Here is a 19,732-nt window from a genome sequence, read left to right on the forward strand (position 1 = left end):
AGAGCCAGATGTGGTATGGTGGCACATGCTTGTAATCCCAGTACTTGGGAGGCTGACACAGGAGGATTGTGGCTCCCAGATAGCCTCAGCTACTTAGCGAGGCCCTCTACAACTTAGTGAGACTGTTTCAAAAAAGAATAAAAAATAGGGCTGAGGGAGTAGCTCAAAAGTAGAATGCCCCTGGATTCAATCCCCAGCACCACACAAATAAAAAATAAAATAAAATAAAATGAAAAATGAGAAACCAATACTTCAGCTTTAATCTTTTAAGATAGAGGAAATGCAATCTAAGTAGAAGGGGGAGGACAGCAAATATCAATGAAATAGAAATAAGAAAATAGTAAAAAACCAAATATCAGAAAATGAATCTTTGATTATGTCAACAAAATAATCAATTTCCAAAATGTTTCCTTTACCCAAAAAGGGAGAGGGGAGGGTGGCACAAATTGCCAATAGCAAGAATAAAAAAGATAGCATCACTATAGATTCCACAGATATTAGAAGTATCAAGCGGGAATATTACAAATAATTTTGTGTCAGTAAATCTGCCAACTTAGATGAAAGGACACATTTCTTGAAAGACACAAACCATCAAAATGATCTCAAGAAAAAGTAGACAATCTAAACAGCTTTATTTCTTTCTATTAAAGAAATTACATGTGGCTAAAAACCTTTTCACATAAGACCAGAATAATCTGGCTTTTCTTGAGAATTCTATATAAAATTTTAAAGAAAGTAAAACCAATTCTATAAAAACAATTTAAGAAATTTGAAGAGATGGTATTTATAGCATTTTTCTCACATCAAAACTACATGAGTATGATGAAAGAAAACTACAATACAGTATTCCTCGTGAACTATTAAAAGTTCTTAACAAAATTTTTGTAAGTTGAATCCAACAATATGAGAAAGTTAGACATTTAAAAAAGTACACAATTGTAATCCCAGCATTTGAGAGGCTGAGACAGGAGGATCAAGGTTTGTGGACAGCCTCAGCAACTTAGTGAAGGCCTTGCAACTCAGTGAGACCCTGTTTCAAAATAAAGAATAAAATAAAATCTCACATTAAAAATGTGGTTTATGTTAATGACACCCAAATAAAGCTGTTAAAAAATGTTAGTTCAAAAGAGACACATACTTGCAACAAGTGAGCCAACTTGAAAAAGGAAAAATAATTAATTCCATGACTGACAGTGACTTGAACTAAAAATAAATTACCTATTTAGTAGAAACACAGCCATCTGAGTGACTGATCCCCGTATTTCCCAGTAGACCCTATATAACACAAGGGAGTACAGTTCACCCTTGTGCATTTGAACTGCACAGGTCCACTTATACTCAGATTTTATTTTTGAGATTTACAACAATTTCAAGTACTTAAGGATGAACTGCATAGCCTAGAAATATTAAAAATTTAAAGAAAAGGTTATGCCACAAATGTATAAAATACTTGTAGATAACAGACTATATTATCATTTACTACCATAAAATACATAGTCTTTTACATAATTATACCAGTGTAATAACTTCATAGTTACCTCCTGTTGCTGTTGTAAGAAGTGAAAAGTTATATGCATGGTACTGAGGATGCAGCTCAGTGGTAGAGCATTTGCCTACCATACATGAGGCCCTGGGTTCAATCCCCCCACCCCCCACACACATTATATGCAGATTTTTAACTATGCACAGGGGTTGGCACCCAAACCTTGCATTGTTCAAAGGTCAAATGTTTTTGTTTTTTGTTTTGTGGTTCTGGGGATGGAACTCAGGGGCATTCTATCTTTGAGCTATACCCCCAGCCCTAATTTTTACTCTCTATTTTGAAACAAGGTCTCACTGAATTGCAAAGGGCCTCACTAAGTAACTGAGGCTGGCTGGGAAACATGATCCTCCTGTCTCAGCCTCCCAAATGCTGGGATTACAAGTATGCACCACCATGTCTGTCTTTCAAGGGTCAAATGTTTTATATATATATTTTTTTGAGGAACTGGGGATGGAACCCAGGGGAATTCTACCTCCAATCGACACCCCCAGGACTATTTTTGTTTTTTAGTCTTTTATTTTCTGAGTTGCAAAGGACCTCACTAAGTAGCTGAGGCTGTCAGCGAACCAGGATCCTCTGGTCTCCACCTCCCGAATGCTGGGATTACAAGTGTGTGCCACTTTAAAGAACAAAAACATGTAGCTAGCCGGGTGTGGTGGCGCATGCTTGTAATCCCAGTACTTGGGAGGCTGAGATAGAATTGCAGGTTGGCAGCTGGCCTTAGAAGGCCCTCTGGAACTTAGTGAGACCCTGTTTTAAAATTAAAAAAAAAAAAAAAAGGAAGGCTCAGGGTTAGCTCAGAAGTAGAATGCCCCTGGGTTTGGTCTCCAGTACCAAAAACCAAACATTTGGGGAGAATAGATTTTAAGTACACTGTAAAAGTTTGAAGGGGCAAAAGAAAAAAGTTTGGAAATGTAAAATATGAGAAAAGCAAGCACCAGCAGCCTTTCATGTACACTGATTCTGGACCAAACCTGGTATGAGCAAGGAGAATCAACTGTAACACTCCCTACCTTGCAAGCCGAGGCAAGCAGAGTCTTTGAACTGTTACAAGTCACACAAAATATCTCATAACCATGGCCATACCTAAAATTTGAAGACAAAAACACACAATTTCCATAATAGTAAATGTATCTATCTTCCCTCATGCTGCAAAATTTTAAAAGGTGAAACAACTAATATTAATCTTCCTAGCTAATATAACATTATATTTTGTCTATATTAAGAAAAAACAGAGATAATGGAAAAATATGCCACCTTCCTAAAATATAACTCAAATAATTAAATTTACATACAAGTTTTCACCTAGCCTTAGCCAGCCAGTATAATAAACAACCATAGAAAGCTTTGATGGGAGAACCATCAGAGACAACGAAGACCAGTTGCCATAATAAAACTAAAGTCTTTTTCAAAAAGAGAAAATATATGTTATGTCTCTCTACTTTAAAAACTTAAGACTAAGAAACCTAATGAATATAATGGTAATAAAAATCAATGTGAGGTTTGATTATCACATGTTTAGATAGCCACTAAAAGCTCTATAAAGCATGAGAAAAAATGTAGGTAAGGTAGTAAGTAAAATATCAAATGGTAGGGGGGGAAACCCAAGTTATTATAGAATCAGACAGAAGAGCTAAGTACAAGTTAACTTACAGTTTTTGAACTTCTGGCCACAAAGTGTTCTGCAGAAGATGATCCTCAGTGGGAGGTTCTACAATAAATTTATAATATTGCAATGTTTCCTCCCCTTCCTCATTTTTACACAGATAAAAAAGTAAATTCTATAGCACTAATTTAAGCCAACAGCAATGACACCATACTGTGTGTACTAGTCATTTTATTGAATCATTTCTTACCAGTAAGTAGGGAAGGTTGAAAGGCCACCTGGTGATACTCAAAACCAGCACTAGTTAATGGCTCCTCTTCATCAGAAGGCTGGGAAGCGATGTCTCCTAGTTTATAGAAACACATTAGTGCTGTGAATGGAGTCATTGTCTTTATGTTTCATATACTGTCTTATTACTAAACCCACTCATATGAAAGCATTGGCAGCCAGATGTGGTAGCATACACCTGTAATCCCAGTACTTGGAAGGCTGAAACAGGAGGATTGTAGGTTTGAGGTCAGCCTCAGCAACTTAGCAATACCCTGTTTCAAAACAAAAAATAAGAAGGGCTAGGGTTGCCAGGCATGGTGGCACATGCTTGTAATCCCAGCATTGGGGAAGTTGAGACTGGAGGATCACAGTTCTTGGACATCCTCAGTTACTTAGTGAGGCCCTCCGCAATTTAGTGAGACCCTGTTTCAAAATAAAGAATAAAAAATAGGGCAGGGGTTATAACACGGAGGTAGAATGCCCCTGGGTTCCATTCCCAGACCTAAAAAAAAAAAATAAAAAGGGCTAGGGTTATAGCTAAGAGGCTAAGAGGTAGTCGGTTCCTGGGTTCAACCCCTAGTACTATAAGAAAAGAAAGCAGTGGCACCTAAGAGTGTTGTATTTCAAAGCTGCGTCTATGTGACTGCAAAGCCAAATGTATTTCTACTATTCCAATAATTTCTAAACAAGCATTATTCAATTCCATAAAGACTCCTTCCATTTCCCTTTACCTCCATTTACAACCTTTCTAAACTACACAAGATTCTTCAGGCTGCATGCATTACCACCTGTGGTCAGGGTGCTCTGCGGGGCACTTTGTGAATGCTGCACCTATTTCAGTGGTCTGCATGTGTGTATTTACCACAAAATATGATGGAGATAATAGAAGCATGATTGTGACTTAAAAAAATCAGTTGTAGCAAACATTAGATACATTACACAAATTTGTAATTGTTTTAAGTACCATTATAGATTCACTAATTTTGAAGAATAAAGCCTTACCCTGAAAGACAGCTTTATTTGATAATCCCAACGCAGGGACAATAGCTCCTTCTGGAAGATTACTGTCTTCCTGGAATAAAAAATGATAAATACGTTTTAAATACTAAGTTACTGATATCTGAGGCACTACAAAAAAATGTCATGTTCAGCCAGATGTAGCGGCACATAACTGTAATCTCAATACTTGGGAGGCTAAGATAGAAGGAGCGAAGGTTTGAGGCCAGCCTCAGCAACTCTGAATCTCTCAACAACCTAGGAAGACCCTGTTTCAAAATAAAAAAAATAAAAAAGAGCTGGGGTGTAAATCAGAGGTAGAATGCTCCTGAGTTCAATCCCTAGTACCATTAAAAAAAAAAAAGTCATGTTCAGGCCGGGTGTGGTGGTGCATGCTTGTAATCCCTGTGCTTGGGAGGCGGAGACAGGAGGATCACGCAGGTTTGAAGCCAGCCTCGCTGGCTTAAGAGACCCTGTTTCCAAATAAAAATATAAAATAGGTCTGGGAGTGTAGCCCAGAGGTAGAAGGGTTTCCAGGAACCCCAGTACCACCAAAAAAAAAAAAAAAAAAAAAAAAAGTCATGTTCATAAATGCTGAAAAACAGTTTCAAGCCTACCTTCTGTGGATGTCTGCCCACTCTTCCACTTCCTGAGCCAATGGGTACAATACTGAACAGTGACTTTCCAACCCACAGGCCCTCCCTCCCAATCCAGAAAGTCAGGCATCCTCTCATCCATGAGTTCATTCAACACAACAGCTCGGGGGGTTTCAGGGTCTGGCTGGAAATGTAGCAGGCTGCAAACAGAAGGCCCAAAGTTCTACCTCCAGGAAAACCTCACAGAAACATCATTAATGTGCCGCCGCATCCTCTTCCTCGGCATCTGCGTGCGTGAAAAATTTGCACGCATGATTGGCTAAATGATTAACGGAAGCAGAGCCCTGAGGAGGGAGCGTTGTCTCTGGCTAGAGTACTCCCTCACTCTTAGATATTCTTTCATAGCTATTATTCTTTTGGTAATGATTCTTTTAACTTTCCATACGAATTGCTCCGGTGATGTAAGATCAGGACTGTGGGGGAAACTGAGTCCGTGGAAAATAAATTTTCTAGTAATCTGTCTAAGCCTTTAAACGCCCTCGGCTTTGCTCAAGCTGTAATAAAATCTAGTCAAAATTCAGATGCTGTGGTAGCATTCCAGCTGCAGCAATTACAAATGCAGAATTCCTCTCTATCTCTGACCTTCATTCTAATCATTAACCTATAGTAAAAGCCTTAAGAGTCAACTGAAGCCATTAGCCCTAAAAACTTGCAAGGGAGGCAACTGGTGCCTCTGTTTACCTCCTTTCCTTGTGATCCGGCCTAGATATACAGAAGATAAACTTTGTGTGTGACTTCAAAGCAGCCTAGTTGATGAGCAGCCAATACTGCCCGATACAAATGAGCCGAAGGCTAGGTAGATTCTTGACCTTTGCACCCAGTATGTGCACTGTCCAAAGACAGGGAGGCGCCACGTGGTTAAAAAATGGATATGTCAGAATAATAAATGTGTAGGTATGGAGTTTTTGATGGAAATGAAGAAAGGAAATATTGTGAGAATAAGAAAGCATTTTTGTATGAAGAAGAGTTTATCCTAAGATTGTCCCAAATGGGAAAGAAAAGAATCAGGATAATCAGAAAGATTAAAAGGAAGTTGAAGAAGGATTGTGGTAGGAAAATAGATTATTAAAAGAGGAATAGGTTTCTAATAAGCCTATCACTTGAGGAAAAGTGCTCAGCAGCTAGAGAAGTACATCTGACAATTAAATCTAAAAACTTCATGTTACTTTTTGGTGTTTATCTGCTAAACTGTTGTGAGCTTGTTTAAGCTTTCAGACTTCAGATGGTGTTGCAGACAAAACCCGGCAGACCTCCATCGCAGCCTCTTGGATCGTCATATCTCCCCATGCCAACTATATGGACTAAGCCCTAGGAATGGAAAGTTCCGAAAAGAGTTAAAGGAGATTCCATGAGAGACGAATTCTCCAAGCCCTGGGTGTGCCTGTGCCTTCTGGAATTTGCCCTCTGAAGCCGCCCATCCAGAAGGGCAGGGGGCTGGACTTGATCATAGGATCCGGGGCTAATCTTGAATGCTGGACCAGTGTTTTTTTTTTTACCTGTCCTTCACTATTGTCCTTTGGTGTTTACACTCTTCTAATATTAATCTCACTGGTGGACGAATATAAATTTTCTTGGGTTTTTGTAATAAAGTGTCAATTGCACAAGAGGCAGTTGTCTGTGTCAGTCTTTTTCAGATTCCTCTCTCCCAAGCCCCCGGGGACAAAACCCCACACTTATGGGGACTTGAAGGAGTTTTTATTTGATAAGGGAGAGGAATCACTGCAGAAACTAACCCCTGCAGAACCTCAGCCGAATTGCTTTGCCCACCTTTCTGAGAACTCAGTCCCGAACGGATTTAGTGCCCGACTGAGCTGGTCTGTCACATTAATGATGCTCATGTAAACACAGATGTGTCCCAGAAAGGCAGTCATAGTATTTTTAATTAAACCTTTACATAATTGAATACTATATTTAAAAATTGGTAACACTAATATTTGAAGAGGTAATACTCTGCTAAGATTCTACAATTTAAAGCAATCAAGTTACTACATGTGAAACTACATGTTACCTATCAGACTTGGCACATGCCCATAAGTGTTTCTTAGAATTTAAACTTTAATGCCAGGAATGGTGGCACATGCTTGTAATGCCAGTACTTGGGAGGCCGAGACAGAAGGACTGCAGGTTAAAAGCCAATCTCATTTGCTTAGTGAGGCTCTCAGCAACTTTGTGAGACTGTTTCCAAAGAAAATATAAAATAGGTCTGGGGGCTTATAATTTTTATAATCCATATTCTTTTTTTTTTTTTTTTTGGTGGAACTGGGGTTCCTGGAAACCCTTCTACCTCCAGGCTACACTCGCAAACCTATTTTTATACTTTTTTATTTGGAAACAGGGTCCCTTAAGCCAGTGTGGCTGGCTTCGAACCTGCATGATCCTCCTGTCTCTGCCTCCCAAGTGCGGGGATTACAAGCGCCATGCCCAGCTCCTACTTTATTTTAGTAGGCTTTCACTATGTTGCTGAGGCTTGCCTCAAACCTATGATCTTCCTGTCTCAGCCTCCTAAGAATTAAAGGAATGCACCACCATAAATGTTGGGACCTATCCTTTTTTTTTCTTCCCCCTTTTTTGGGTACTAGTGATTGAGCTCAGGGACATTCTACCTCCAAGCTAGACCTCCAGCTCTATTTTATTCTAAAATAAATATTTTATTTTATTTTGAAACAGTCTTGCTAAGTTACTGAGACTGGCCTCAAACCTGTAATCCTCTTGTCTCAGCCTCCCAACTACTAGGATTATAGGAGTGTGCCATCATGCCTGGCAGGGACTTATCTTGTATAGTGTTACAGTACATAATACCCATGTCACAAATGAACATGATAATGCTGCTTTATAGTGTTTTGAGCTCATTTGTTTTACAAAATTTCTGGTTTTAATACTTAAGTCATTACATGCCTCAGGGCACACAAAAGTGTGTCAAACAAGTAATAAGTGATATGACTTTTCTACTCATATACATCCATTTATAGGCAAAAGTGGAAAAAAAACCTAGAACTTAAAGTGAAGTGAGTAGATTTACATAAAACAGGGGAATACTCACATCACAAAGCATATGACTCAGTGACTGTCCTGAAATGGCACAAAAATTTTCTACAAAATTCCGAGGTGCGGAAAAAACTCGAAGAACTTTTTCGTCTGCTCCAGATACAAACTGAAACCGATTAATCATTGTCAAGCATTTCAGGTCATATCCATGTATCTGAGGCCTTGCAATTTCATGCCACGTCACCTAGGTATTAAAATAGGATACATGAAAATGAGCATATGTTTCAAGAACCAATTCTTTTCAACAAGCAAAATTATTTACTATGCCATACTATGACCATGGGGCAGATTCAATCACAAACTGAGCAGCACTGGTGACAAATCCAGAGGAGCCACAGAAAAACACTCCAAATCCTTTGACCTGGCTTTTATTGACCACCAAAGCCGCTCCAATGATCGGGCAGGTGTTCCTGAGGCCATGAGCATGTCTCTAGCTCTCATGAGCATGTCTCACCAGTCAGTTCCATTAATTCTTCTCAGAAATTAAAGCTGAGAATCCCGACTTTCTCTACCACAGATAATTCAATGGCTTACTAGAGGTAAAACTTTATTGCAACTGTTTGAATTTCAGGGCAAAAACTCAAAATTTTCTTGAACGGAACTGTCCTCAACCATTACTATTTAAAAGTACATGATTGGTGAGGCGTAGTGGTGCACACCTGTAACCCCTGTACTTGGGAGGCTGAGACAGGAGGATCGCTCAGGTTTGAAGCCAATCTCAGCTACTTAATGAGGCTCTCAGCAACTTACTAAGACCATTTCCAAATAAAATATAAAATAGGTCTGGGAATGTAGCCTGTAGATAGAAAGCCCCTGGGTTCCATCCCCAGTACACACACACACACACACACACACACACACACACACACACACACACACACACAAAAGACCTACATGACTGTAGAAATTAGCTCTTACTATACAGATTTAATGACGACTCCTAATGAATTAAACCTAAAATTACAAGGCATAGAACTTTTATGTAAAACCAGGGTAAAAAAAAAAAAACACATTTTGGTTACTAACATTTGAATTATTGTTTGAATTGCAAAGAGGAATGTTTATTTTTTTTTCCTTGGTAATGGGGATTGAGCCCAAGCTAAGACAGGAGGACAGCATGTTCAAGGCCAGTCTCAATAATTTAGAGAGGCCTTCCCCAACTTAGCAAGACCCCATCTCCGAATTAAAAAATATTTTGGCTGGGTATGGTGGTTCACACTTATAATCTCAGTACTCGGGAGGCTGAGAAAGGAGGACCAGAACTGCAGGTTTGCAGCCAGCCTCAGGCTCTTAGTGAGGCCCTCTGCAACTTAGTGAGACCCAGTTTCAAAATAAAGAATAAAAATAGGGTTGAGGGTATAGTTCAGAAGTAGAATGTCCCTCAGTTCAATCTCCAGTGATGCAAAAATAAATAAAAAAATTAATGAATATTTAAAAAATTAAAAAATTAAATTTTAATTTGGGGTTTATTTTATAATTTAGGGTTGGGGGTACAGCTTGGAGACAGAATGCCTCTGGGTTCAATCGCCAGCACAAAATAAATAAATAAATAAATAAATAAATAAATAAATGCATTATTATTTTCCAGAGTGGCTGGATTATTTTGCATTCCTACCAGCAAGGTATGAAAGTTTCAGTGATTCTACATCTTTCCTAGCATTTGTTAATGTCAGTATTTTTCACTGCAGCAATCTAGAAGGCGTGTGGTATCTCATGATGGCTTTAATTTCCTTTTCCCTAACAGCTCAGTGTTGTCCCACTTTTCACATCCTCATGGAAGTTTCTTAACGTGCATTAATCAAGTGGGAAGATTTTTCACCTGTGATTGGTCTTTCCTCCTCCAGGGAGCAAAAAGTCGAGTTGTCTGATCAGTACCAACAGTGATGATAAATTCTCCTTCTGGATCCCACATTAAGTCTTGGACACCATCGAAGTGTCCTGAAATGACAATTTCAGGAGTCCACTCTCTCTGCAAAGAAAGTGTTAAAGACACACATCATAATAATTAAAGACCTCTACTCAAAGTAAAGCACTCCTGTCTGGTAATGGGAAAAACTGAAGCCAGGTAAGAAGCCATGTATACAAGATGGGATCAAAACTAGTAGGTCTGTTTCCAATCAACCATATCAGAACTATTTAATATATATAGATATATATTGCCTTTTTTTGAAGTAGTAATTGTGGGAAATTTCTTTCCACTCATCATTTATTGACGTCTCCTAGCAGCTGGGTACGACAATCTTTCTATGCTTCAATGAACTCTTTTGTAAAAAGGCTATTAAAATAATGGCCACTACCTCAGAGGAGCATCAAAGGATTAAGCGAGGAAATGATGTAGAATAATGCTAGAGTATGCAAACAATGGAGGCACGTACTAGGAACTCTGCATTTGTTAAACTAATAATAAAAAAAAGCACTTTGTAAAATAAGTCAGTAGGTTCTGAGTCTGGGCCTAGTGGCTCTCTTTATTGAGTAAAAAGAGTTACGAGTATAAAGGACAGAAAGACAAATAAAACCTAGATAATTTACCTTCTGAGCAGCAGCCATATGAACAAATAAGGATAAAAAAATATAAAAAATGTCATATGCATGGTCCAGAGTATCTTACTGAATAACCAACCTCAAGTGGTAGTAAAATTTGACTACTAGTGGAAAACGAAATTTGTATAAATAGCTGGGAGTCATTCAAAGCCAAGTCTGATGAATATAGTCAGTAATCAAACTATATTATTTCTGGTTAAAAAAATGTTGTGACAAGAAAAGGTTATTAAGCTGGGCGTGGTGACACACGCTTGTAATCCCAGCATTTGGGAGGCTGAGACTGTAGGATCATGGTTCGCAGACAGCCTCAGCTACATAGTGAGGTCCTCTGCAACTTAGTGAGACCCTGTTTCAGAATATAGAATAAAAAATACGGCAGGGGGTGTAGCTCGGAGGTCGAATGCCCCTGGGTTCCATCCCCATACCCACACAAAAAAAGGATATTCATTTCTTCTGTGACACAAAAATAGATTTTAAAGTTAGCACTAATGGGAGTTTATAAAAAGATTCTACCAGCGAACAGCACCTTCTGACTAAGGATAGAGTTTACCACAGTAACAATTCTAAAGGGCAGTGTTTATTTGCTTTTAAGATCACCCTTGTCTTTAACTAAGGTATGATTCTAGTGTGAGATATTAATAGTAGGGAAAGTTGTGCTTGTGTTGGGTTCGAAATTTGCTCAATTTTGCTCTTAATCTAAAAGTGCTCTAAAAATAAAGTCCATTAAAAAAAAAGAATAACCCTCAACCCTTGGTAAGTGAAATTATTCATACAGCGAGACCCTTCCTTCTGGAATGTGGCTTCTTACTCATCGGATGCTTTTTTTGTTTTGCTTTTTTTCTATGAAGGCTCTTAAAGACCAGATGAGTTAAGGAAATAAAACTAATTTTATTTATTTATTTAGTTAGTTTTTTGGTGGTACTGGAGGTGGAACCCAGAGGCTTTCTACTTCCGGGCTATACTCCCAGACCCATTTTATATTTTATTTGGAAAACAGGGTCTCACTAAGTTGCTGAGAGTCTCACTAAGTAGCTGAGGCTGGCTTCGAACCTGCGCGATCCTCCTGTCTCAGCCTCCCAAGCGCGGGGATTACAAGCGTGCGCCACCACGCCCGGCTTAACAAAACTAATTATAAAAAATACCTCCTACCTTAATAATGTTACAGCTGATGATGTGTTGATTTATTCAACAGTACAAACAACCTAACAGTCCAATTCCAAATAAAGGACACAAGAAAAAAATTGAGAAATCAAAATCTCATGGGTGGCAGCACTCTTATTTAGCCTGAAAACTAAATGCTATACAAATACATGAATTTTACTTTATAAAGGAAACCATGAAATATACACTCAGAATATGCTAAGTCACACTTCAATCGCTGCTCTTGTTTCTTATATTTATTTATTTACTTTAAAATACATAGCTTTCAGAGCCGGGCATGGTGGCGCACGCTTATAATCACAGCATTCGGGAGGCTAAGATGGGGGAATCGCAGTTCGCGAACAGCCTCAGCTACTTAGTGAGGCCCTCTGCAACTTAGTGAGACCCTGTTTCAAAATAAAGAATAAAATACATAGCATCCAGGATGTATCAAGCCCCTGTTTTTCATCTATACAAATATTTATTTACTTACTTTGTGTGTGTGGAGGGGGGGGTACTGGGGATTGAACCCAAAGGGACTTTACCTCCGAACTACATCCCCAGCCCTGTTTTTTATTCTTTATTTGAAACAGGGCCTTACTAAGTTGCAGAGGGCCTCACTAAGTAGCTGAGGCTGGCTGTGAACCTGTGATCCTCTCTTCTCAGCCTCCCAAGTATTGGGATTACAAGCACGTGCCACCATGCTTAGCTTATTTATTTTCCTATTGACTGGTAGTGCTGAAAGTTGAACCCAGGGCCTTTCTCATTCAAGGCAAACATTCTATCACTGTACTACATCCTAGCTCTATACAAAAATTAACTGGACATGGTGGCAGGTGCCTATAATCACTCAGTGACTTGAGAGACTAAGGCAGAAATACTGCAAGTTTGAGGCCAGTCTTGCAACTTAGGGAGACCCTGTCTCAAAATTAAAATAAAAAAAAAAAATTCAAAAGGGCTAAGAATATAGCTCAGAGCTATAGTGCCTCTCGCTTTAAGACCTAGTACCTAAAAAAAACCCCACAAAAAACCCAGAAAACTCATTAAGTTTCATTAATTCCTTAATAATGCTATACATCATTTTACTTTTCTTTTTAGAAAAGCATAAGTGTCTTACCTAGTATAAATAATAGTATTAATATAGTATAATACCTACAGAGATAAGTGTTTTAACCCAAACTTAAATGCCTCTAATATATTTTATACAGTGCTACAATGCTTGAAAGTGCTTTACTTACTGGGTTAACTGTATTCTGCTTCCACAGGTGCAATGCTCCGTGGAAAGCATGAGCAATGATCATGGAGCCATCTTCGCTGAACTGGCAATCATAAAATCCCAGGGTATTTCCACCTACTTCACCTACTCGAACCTACACAATAGTAGGAAAAAAATCTCAGCTAATAGTTCCGTACTAGAACACATTCCAGAGATTAAGTGCTAACTTATTTGATGTGAACAAACAGTGAAAATTTACAGTTCTAAGACTACAGATTCAGAATTTAAACATTTAGTTTGCAAAGCCCAATTTTCTGTTCCTTAAGTCTGTTTTTACCTGTTCTAGCCAAACTCCTGACTCTTCATCTGGAGCCCAGAGAATCATGGTTTTATCCATTGAGGCAGACAACAATCTCATTGGCTTCTGTAGAACACCATCTAAAGAATAAAAACTAACATCTTTAGGTGATAAAAAATACTGTATTTGCAGATGATCAGAAAAAAACCCAAGAATACTGCAAAGAACATTCACTATAGCATTGTTACAATAACAAAAATTTGCAAAAAGCACAAATGACTACCATTAGAAAAACAGATAAACAAGTTGTAATGTATTCAGACAATAGATTACTATATGTAATTTAAAAATAACTAGAGCCGGGCCTGGTGGCACACACCTATAGTCCCAGCATTTGGGAGGCTGAGACAGGAGGATCACAGTTTGTGGACAGCCTCAGCTACTTAGTGAGGCCCTTTGCAACTTCGTGAGACCCTGTTTCAAAATAAAGAATAAAAAAATAGGGCAGGAAGTGTAGCTCAGGTCGAATGCCCCTGGGTTCCATCCCCAGACCCGCAAAAAATTAATTAATTAATTAAAAAAATAAAAAGAACTAGTTACATGAATCAACATGGACATACCTCCAAAACACGTTCAATTAAAATGGCATGTTGTAAACAAATAAATGCATATTAACATCAAGTTTTAATATCTATAAAATAATATTGTTCATGGTCATATAAATATGTAATAAAAATATAAAAACATATATGGGAATGAGATACATCGAACTGAGTATTGTAGTTGCCTCCACAGGAGGATGAAAAGTCCAAAAGAACACACAGGGTTTCTTGATATCTATAATGCCAAATTTATTATTTACTAATTATGAATACTTTGGCTATCTTTCTAATCCTGATGTCTCTTGTAAGATAAAAAGCATAGTGAAACCTTAACGTGAGTGGCTCCATTTTGATTTTGTGAGATGGCAGTAATTCTCTGTACAACACTGACACTCGAAGACTTAGCCCGGCAAAAGGAGGTGCTATGAGTTGGAAAGAAAGAAGCCATTATGCAAGGGCAAGCAGGAGGCATCAGAGTTGACCCCAACAGAGAAAGTAATAAGAAAAGAGAAGACTGGCAAAAAAAAACATAATGTAGGAATAAGGAGCTGGGTGTAAGAATGAGGCCACACTTTGCTCAATTCTATAGGAGCACCACCTTGGACATGACAAAACCGTCAATCCATAAATGGAGGTTAAGAGCAATAGAAACTGCTGGGCACAGTGGGGCATGCCCATAAATCCCAGTCCTTGGGAGTCTGAGATGGGAGAATCACAGATTCAAAGTCAGCCTCAGCAACTTAGTGAGGCTCTCAGCAAGCTGGCAAAACCCTGCTTTCAAATTAAAAATTAAAAAATAACCCAGCTATACCACTCTTGGGTATCTTTCCAAACAAAATGAGATCAGAAAATCATAGTAATACATGCATATCCATCTTTATAGCAGTGTAATTCACAACAGACAAATTATGGAACCAACCTAGGTGTCCATCAACAGATGAATAGATTATAAAAGTAAGGGATATATACACAGTGGAATTCTACTCAGCAATAAAGAACAAAATAATGTTACTTGGGGGAAAACAGGACTTCGAGAACATTATGCTAAGTGAGATCAGTCAGTCACAGAAAGTGAAGAGTCATGTTTTCTCTCATATGGGCAAACTAGGGAGTAATCAGGATGCCAGAGGGACTTCAGATAACAGAAGAGAAACTTTAGTGGAGCCAAGGAGGTGGTCTGGGGAGAGGGTGGGGGTTGGAGAATCAATGAAGGAATCACTTCCACTGACATTATGTGCATATGTGAGCATACCAATATCAATCTCAATACCCGTATGGCGAACCAGGGAATGGGGAGGGAGCGAAGGAAAGCCCTCCAAGTGTTGTGTACACGTATGTCACTATCACTATGAGCTACAGTACCACGTGAGACTATACTACACTAAGAAAAGTAAAAAAATTAAGCCAGGCGTGGTGGCACATGCATGTAATCCCAGTACTTGGGAAGCTGAGACAGGAAGATCAGAGGTTCTTGGCCAGCCTCAGCTAATTAGGCTCTCCACAAGATAGTGAGACCCTGTTTCAAGATAAAGAATAAAAAACAAAGGATATAGCTTGGAGGTAGAATGCTCCTGGGTTCAATTTCTAGTACCACAAAAAAATTAAAAAAATAAAAAGGGCAGGGGTCTAGTAGAGAAGTAGAATGTCCCTGGATTCAATCCTCAGCCCCCAACACACACAAAAGAAAGAGTACCCTCTTCAATGGAACTGAACGTCCAGAACACCAGTCTTACACTCCATCAAAACTTGAAAATGTATTGTATTTGAGGTTTCTCATTATACTCAATAAAACCCCTCCACTTCAGCTTATAATACTATGAGATTTAACTGAAACATGAGATATATGCATGTTTTTCTTCCTACCTCTGTAAAACGAAGGTTGCCAATGAGCTGCATTTACCCAGTTTTCATGACCAGCAAGCACAGTCTCCAAAGTGACTGCAAATGTTACTGGAATACCTACAACAAAAGCAATCAAGGCATTCTTTCTTCAAAGCTCTTCTAAAAACAGTGTTTGCATAACCAAATCAGTTGTGCAATTATATAAGAAAAATTAAAAACAAAATGTTACGACTAAAAAAAAACCATGAATTTTAAATTTCATTAACCTCATCCATTATTCAAAATTATAGGAGATAAAATTCAGAAGATAAAATTTTCTCTTACCATATATAAATATTGAGCCCAGCTTGGTGTCGCAGTACTTGGGAAGCTTAGACAGGAGGATTGCAGGTTCAAAGCCAGCCTCACCAGCTTAGTGAGGCTCTCAGCAACTTAGTGAGACACTGTTTCCAAATAAAATATTAAATAGCTCTGGAAGCCGGGTGTGGTGGCACACTCTTGTAATCCCAGCATTCGGGAGGGAGGCTGAGACCAGAGGATCACGGTTTGCAGACAGCCTCTGCTACTTAGTGAGGCCCTCTGCAACTCAGTGAGACCCGGTTTCAAAATAAAGAATAAAAAATAGGTCAGGGGGTGTAGTTCAGAGGTCGAATGTCCCTGGGTTCCATCCCCAGAACCACCAAAAAAAAAAAAAAAAAAGCTCTAGAAGTGTTATTATGGAGGTAGAAGGCCCCTGGGTTCCACCCCCAATACCACAGAAATAAATAAATAAATAAATATTAAAGAATATGGTTTGTTTTGCTAAATTTTCTGAAACAGCTGTTATATTGCAGTCAGGAAAGAAAAGAAAATTTTAAACACTAGATACATGTACTGAAACATCACATGTACCGTTTTTATCAGTTAAAAAAACAGGGCTAGGGTTATAGCTCAGTGGTAGAGCACTTGCCTAGCATGCAGGAGGACCAGATTTCATCCCTTCCATCCTCAGCATGCCAAAAATGAAAAAAAAAAAAAAAACCTTAAATTCAACATTCCAACAGGATCTACCCTGCCATGCTAATGCTAAGACAGTCAAACAAACAAACAAAACCCAGAACTATATATACTACTCGAATGTTGGAATTTAGCTAACCTTTTACTAGTGTACTCCAACAAAAGTATGATTAATTCATACTATTCCCTTACATTTTCCTATGCTAAAATAGCAAATTTAGTAATAATTTATAAATTAATTTATTGAGAAACATTAAACACTAATATAGAAAAATAAGTTTTAAGTATAAAAATGACTCATCTTCACATTAAAATAAAAAAACACACAATATCAGTTTCAGATAGGGATGTGACACTGAAGAGCAAACTTTCACACAGATGTGTGGTAAAACAGACAAAGGACTGAGCCAACAGACCTAGACACCATCACATCAAATATCTCCAGTACTTACTTTCATTTTCTATAGTAAAAGTATTTTCCTTCAGTCTTATATTATCATCCTGAGTTTCTGAAGATGTTGATTTTATATACAGCCTCCATATTCTTATCAAGGAATCTTGTGAACAGCTTGCTAGGAAAAGATCTCTACCTATTTAAAAATACATTGTATTATTTTAAAATTTAGGTATAAGGCTCTCTCCTTTACAATATGTACATTTCTAGATTTCCCAAAGAATTAGACTGTTTCCTTATCCTTCCATGTGACATACATTCATTTTTAATAATATGACAGATATGAAATGGTGATAAATGTTAATAACAAGGGGTATTCATATAGATAGCCCACTAAGTTCAACAAAGAACTTAAAAATGTCTGTATGTTTACAAAAGAGCTGGTATCATCTTGTAAATATCAATGTATTTAATCTTCTACCACCTAATTAACTGTCAGCAGAAGTATAAGTATCCTCTTTTCTAACTAGGACAATAGAACATTGTAATACATAAAGAAAACCAAAAATCAAAATATAAGGACTGCTTTCTTGGAAGTTACAGGTAACTGTCCCATCATGTGTGCTTTAGTAAATTTTCATACTGACCAAAGGATGCCCACTCCACGCCTCTTATCCAGTCCTCATGTCCACAGAGAAAAAGCTCTTTCTGAAACTAGTAAGATAACAAAAATGATCAGACTTGATGTAAGAATTTAATATTTTCATGTGTATCAGTGACTTCATTTGGTCTCAGCCATGCATGCCCACTGCATCCCTTTTACTGAGAATGCTACCTGGTTAGACATGGGCTAAAGCACTCATTAGAGAATTTTAAAATCTCACTATGTAATATCTAAATCATTAATTGAGCAACTTTAAATATTTAAAATAACTTAAAAGCTTACAAGCTAAAAAGACCTGCTATGGGTATAGTATAGAAAGTAGTTATAGTATAGTATATAGTAGTTGGAATAGTATAGTAGTTGGTATAGTATATAGTAGTTGGAAGACAGGTATGGTGGTACACGCTTGTAATTTCAGTACTTGGAAGGCTGAGACAGGAAGATAACAGGTTCAAGACCAGGCTCAGCAACTAAGCAAGCGTCTCAGCAACCTAGTGAGACAGAATGCCTCTCAGTTCAATCCACAGTACCACCAAAAAAAAAAAAAAAAGGAGAAGTTGGATAATTAGCCTTTCACAGTCATTTTAATATTTTTACAGAAAGCAAGGAAACAAATATCCTCATTTTTAAATAACTGGGCTTAGAGTTAACCAACTCTACTTCTGGATTCCTCTCCTTTGATTTAGGTACTCCAAGTGTAGGTAAAGCTCAGAAGAACAAATAAGCACTACCAGGGGGTGTTTCACCATAGGCACACTGAATCTCACTTAAAATTTTTAAGAAGCCGGGCATGGTGGCACAAGTCTGTAATTCCAGTACTTGGGAAGCTGAGACAGGAGGATCACAGGTTAGAGGACAGCCTCAGCAAGCAGTGAAGACTCTCAGCAACTTAGTGAGACCCTTTTTCCAAATAAAAGAATAAAATAGAGCTGAGTTATAGTTCAGAATGCCCCTGGGTTCCGTTCCCAGTACCAAAAAATTAAATAAATAAAAATTTTAAGGAAAAAAACCCTACTACAATGGCATCTTCCTTTTCTCCTCCCCTGCCTAACAACCTATTCCTCCCCACAACTCTGGGCATGGTGGCCAAGGCTGCAGTTACTTGGTGTTCAAACAAATAACGAAAGACCATCTAAAAAAATAGAACTGTCAAAAAAAAGGTTCCCCTATCGAATTATTCTGGTTTGTATTAGAACATTTCTAAAATCTTATCATATGGAAATAGCCCATATTACAGTATGTTACTAAGGAGAGAAAAATTCTAGTAAACATCTTTAATTACCTGATCATTTTGCTGAACAAATAAGTGAATCCTGCAGTCATCATCACCACATGCCAATACTGGTACTGGGAGAGGGAAAACGAGCATCACTGAAAGTACTCCACAAGTATTATCACTTCTGTAGATTCTAAGCTCGAGGTAAAGTATCCTGAATTCTATTCCCATACCATTGAACAAATAAATGGAAAGTACTCAACAAATGTCTCTAAGAATAAAACGGATAAATGGATACTCTAAAGCATATCATTCAGTGATTACTTGACAAAATAGCTATTAATTAACTGAGATAGTTAGTAGCTCTATTCTATTGGCCTTTTTTTTTTTTTTTTTTTTTTTTTGCGGGTCTGGGGATGGAACCCAGGGGCATTCAACCTGCGAGTTACACCCCTTGCCCTGTTTTTTATTCTTTAATTTAAAACAGAGTCTCACTAAGTTGTAGAGGGCCTCACTAAGTAGCTGAGGCTGTCTGCAAACTGTGATCCTCCAATCTCAGCCACCTGAAAGCTGGGATTACAAATGTGCGCCACCACACCTGGCTTCTATTGGTCTTTTTGATGGAAGGAACAGTGGAAAAGAAGCTCAAGATCAAGCAACATGCATCTTCACTATGTTTCCCAGAAGACCAGTACAAAAAGCTGTTA

The 19,732-nt window shown here is 38.1% G+C and overlaps 1 protein-coding gene across 6 annotated transcripts in view; it reads right to left on the reverse strand.

Annotated features, from left to right (window-relative positions):
- ELP2 (elongator acetyltransferase complex subunit 2) overlaps positions 1-19,732 on the reverse strand; it is a gene marked incomplete at both ends in the record, with an annotated part of 56,396 nt that overhangs the window by 15,531 nt on the left and 21,133 nt on the right. For 2 of the 6 annotated variants that reach the window (XM_080714821.1, XM_080714820.1), the window contains 12 exons: positions 2,557-2,629; positions 3,197-3,254; positions 3,400-3,495; positions 4,422-4,491; positions 8,112-8,300; positions 9,936-10,085; positions 13,036-13,167; positions 13,351-13,451; positions 15,777-15,872; positions 17,204-17,337; positions 17,789-17,859; positions 19,092-19,156. In XM_080714821.1, the coding sequence (XP_080570947.1) occupies positions 2,557-2,629; positions 3,197-3,254; positions 3,400-3,495; positions 4,422-4,491; positions 8,112-8,300; positions 9,936-10,085; positions 13,036-13,167; positions 13,351-13,451; positions 15,777-15,872; positions 17,204-17,337; positions 17,789-17,859; positions 19,092-19,156 (1,235 nt within the window). Of the gene's footprint in view, positions 1-2,556; positions 2,630-3,196; positions 3,255-3,399; positions 3,496-4,421; positions 4,492-8,111; positions 8,301-9,935; positions 10,086-13,035; positions 13,168-13,350; positions 13,452-15,776; positions 15,873-17,203; positions 17,342-17,788; positions 17,860-19,091; positions 19,157-19,732 lie in introns of all 6 variants that reach the window. The other 4 variants (XM_080714824.1, XM_080714822.1, XM_080714823.1 and 1 more) reach the window with 3 other exon arrangements.

This window comes from Muscardinus avellanarius (assembly GCF_963383645.1).
Source record: "Muscardinus avellanarius genome assembly, chromosome: 17".
Taxonomy (NCBI): domain Eukaryota; kingdom Metazoa; phylum Chordata; class Mammalia; order Rodentia; family Gliridae; genus Muscardinus; species Muscardinus avellanarius.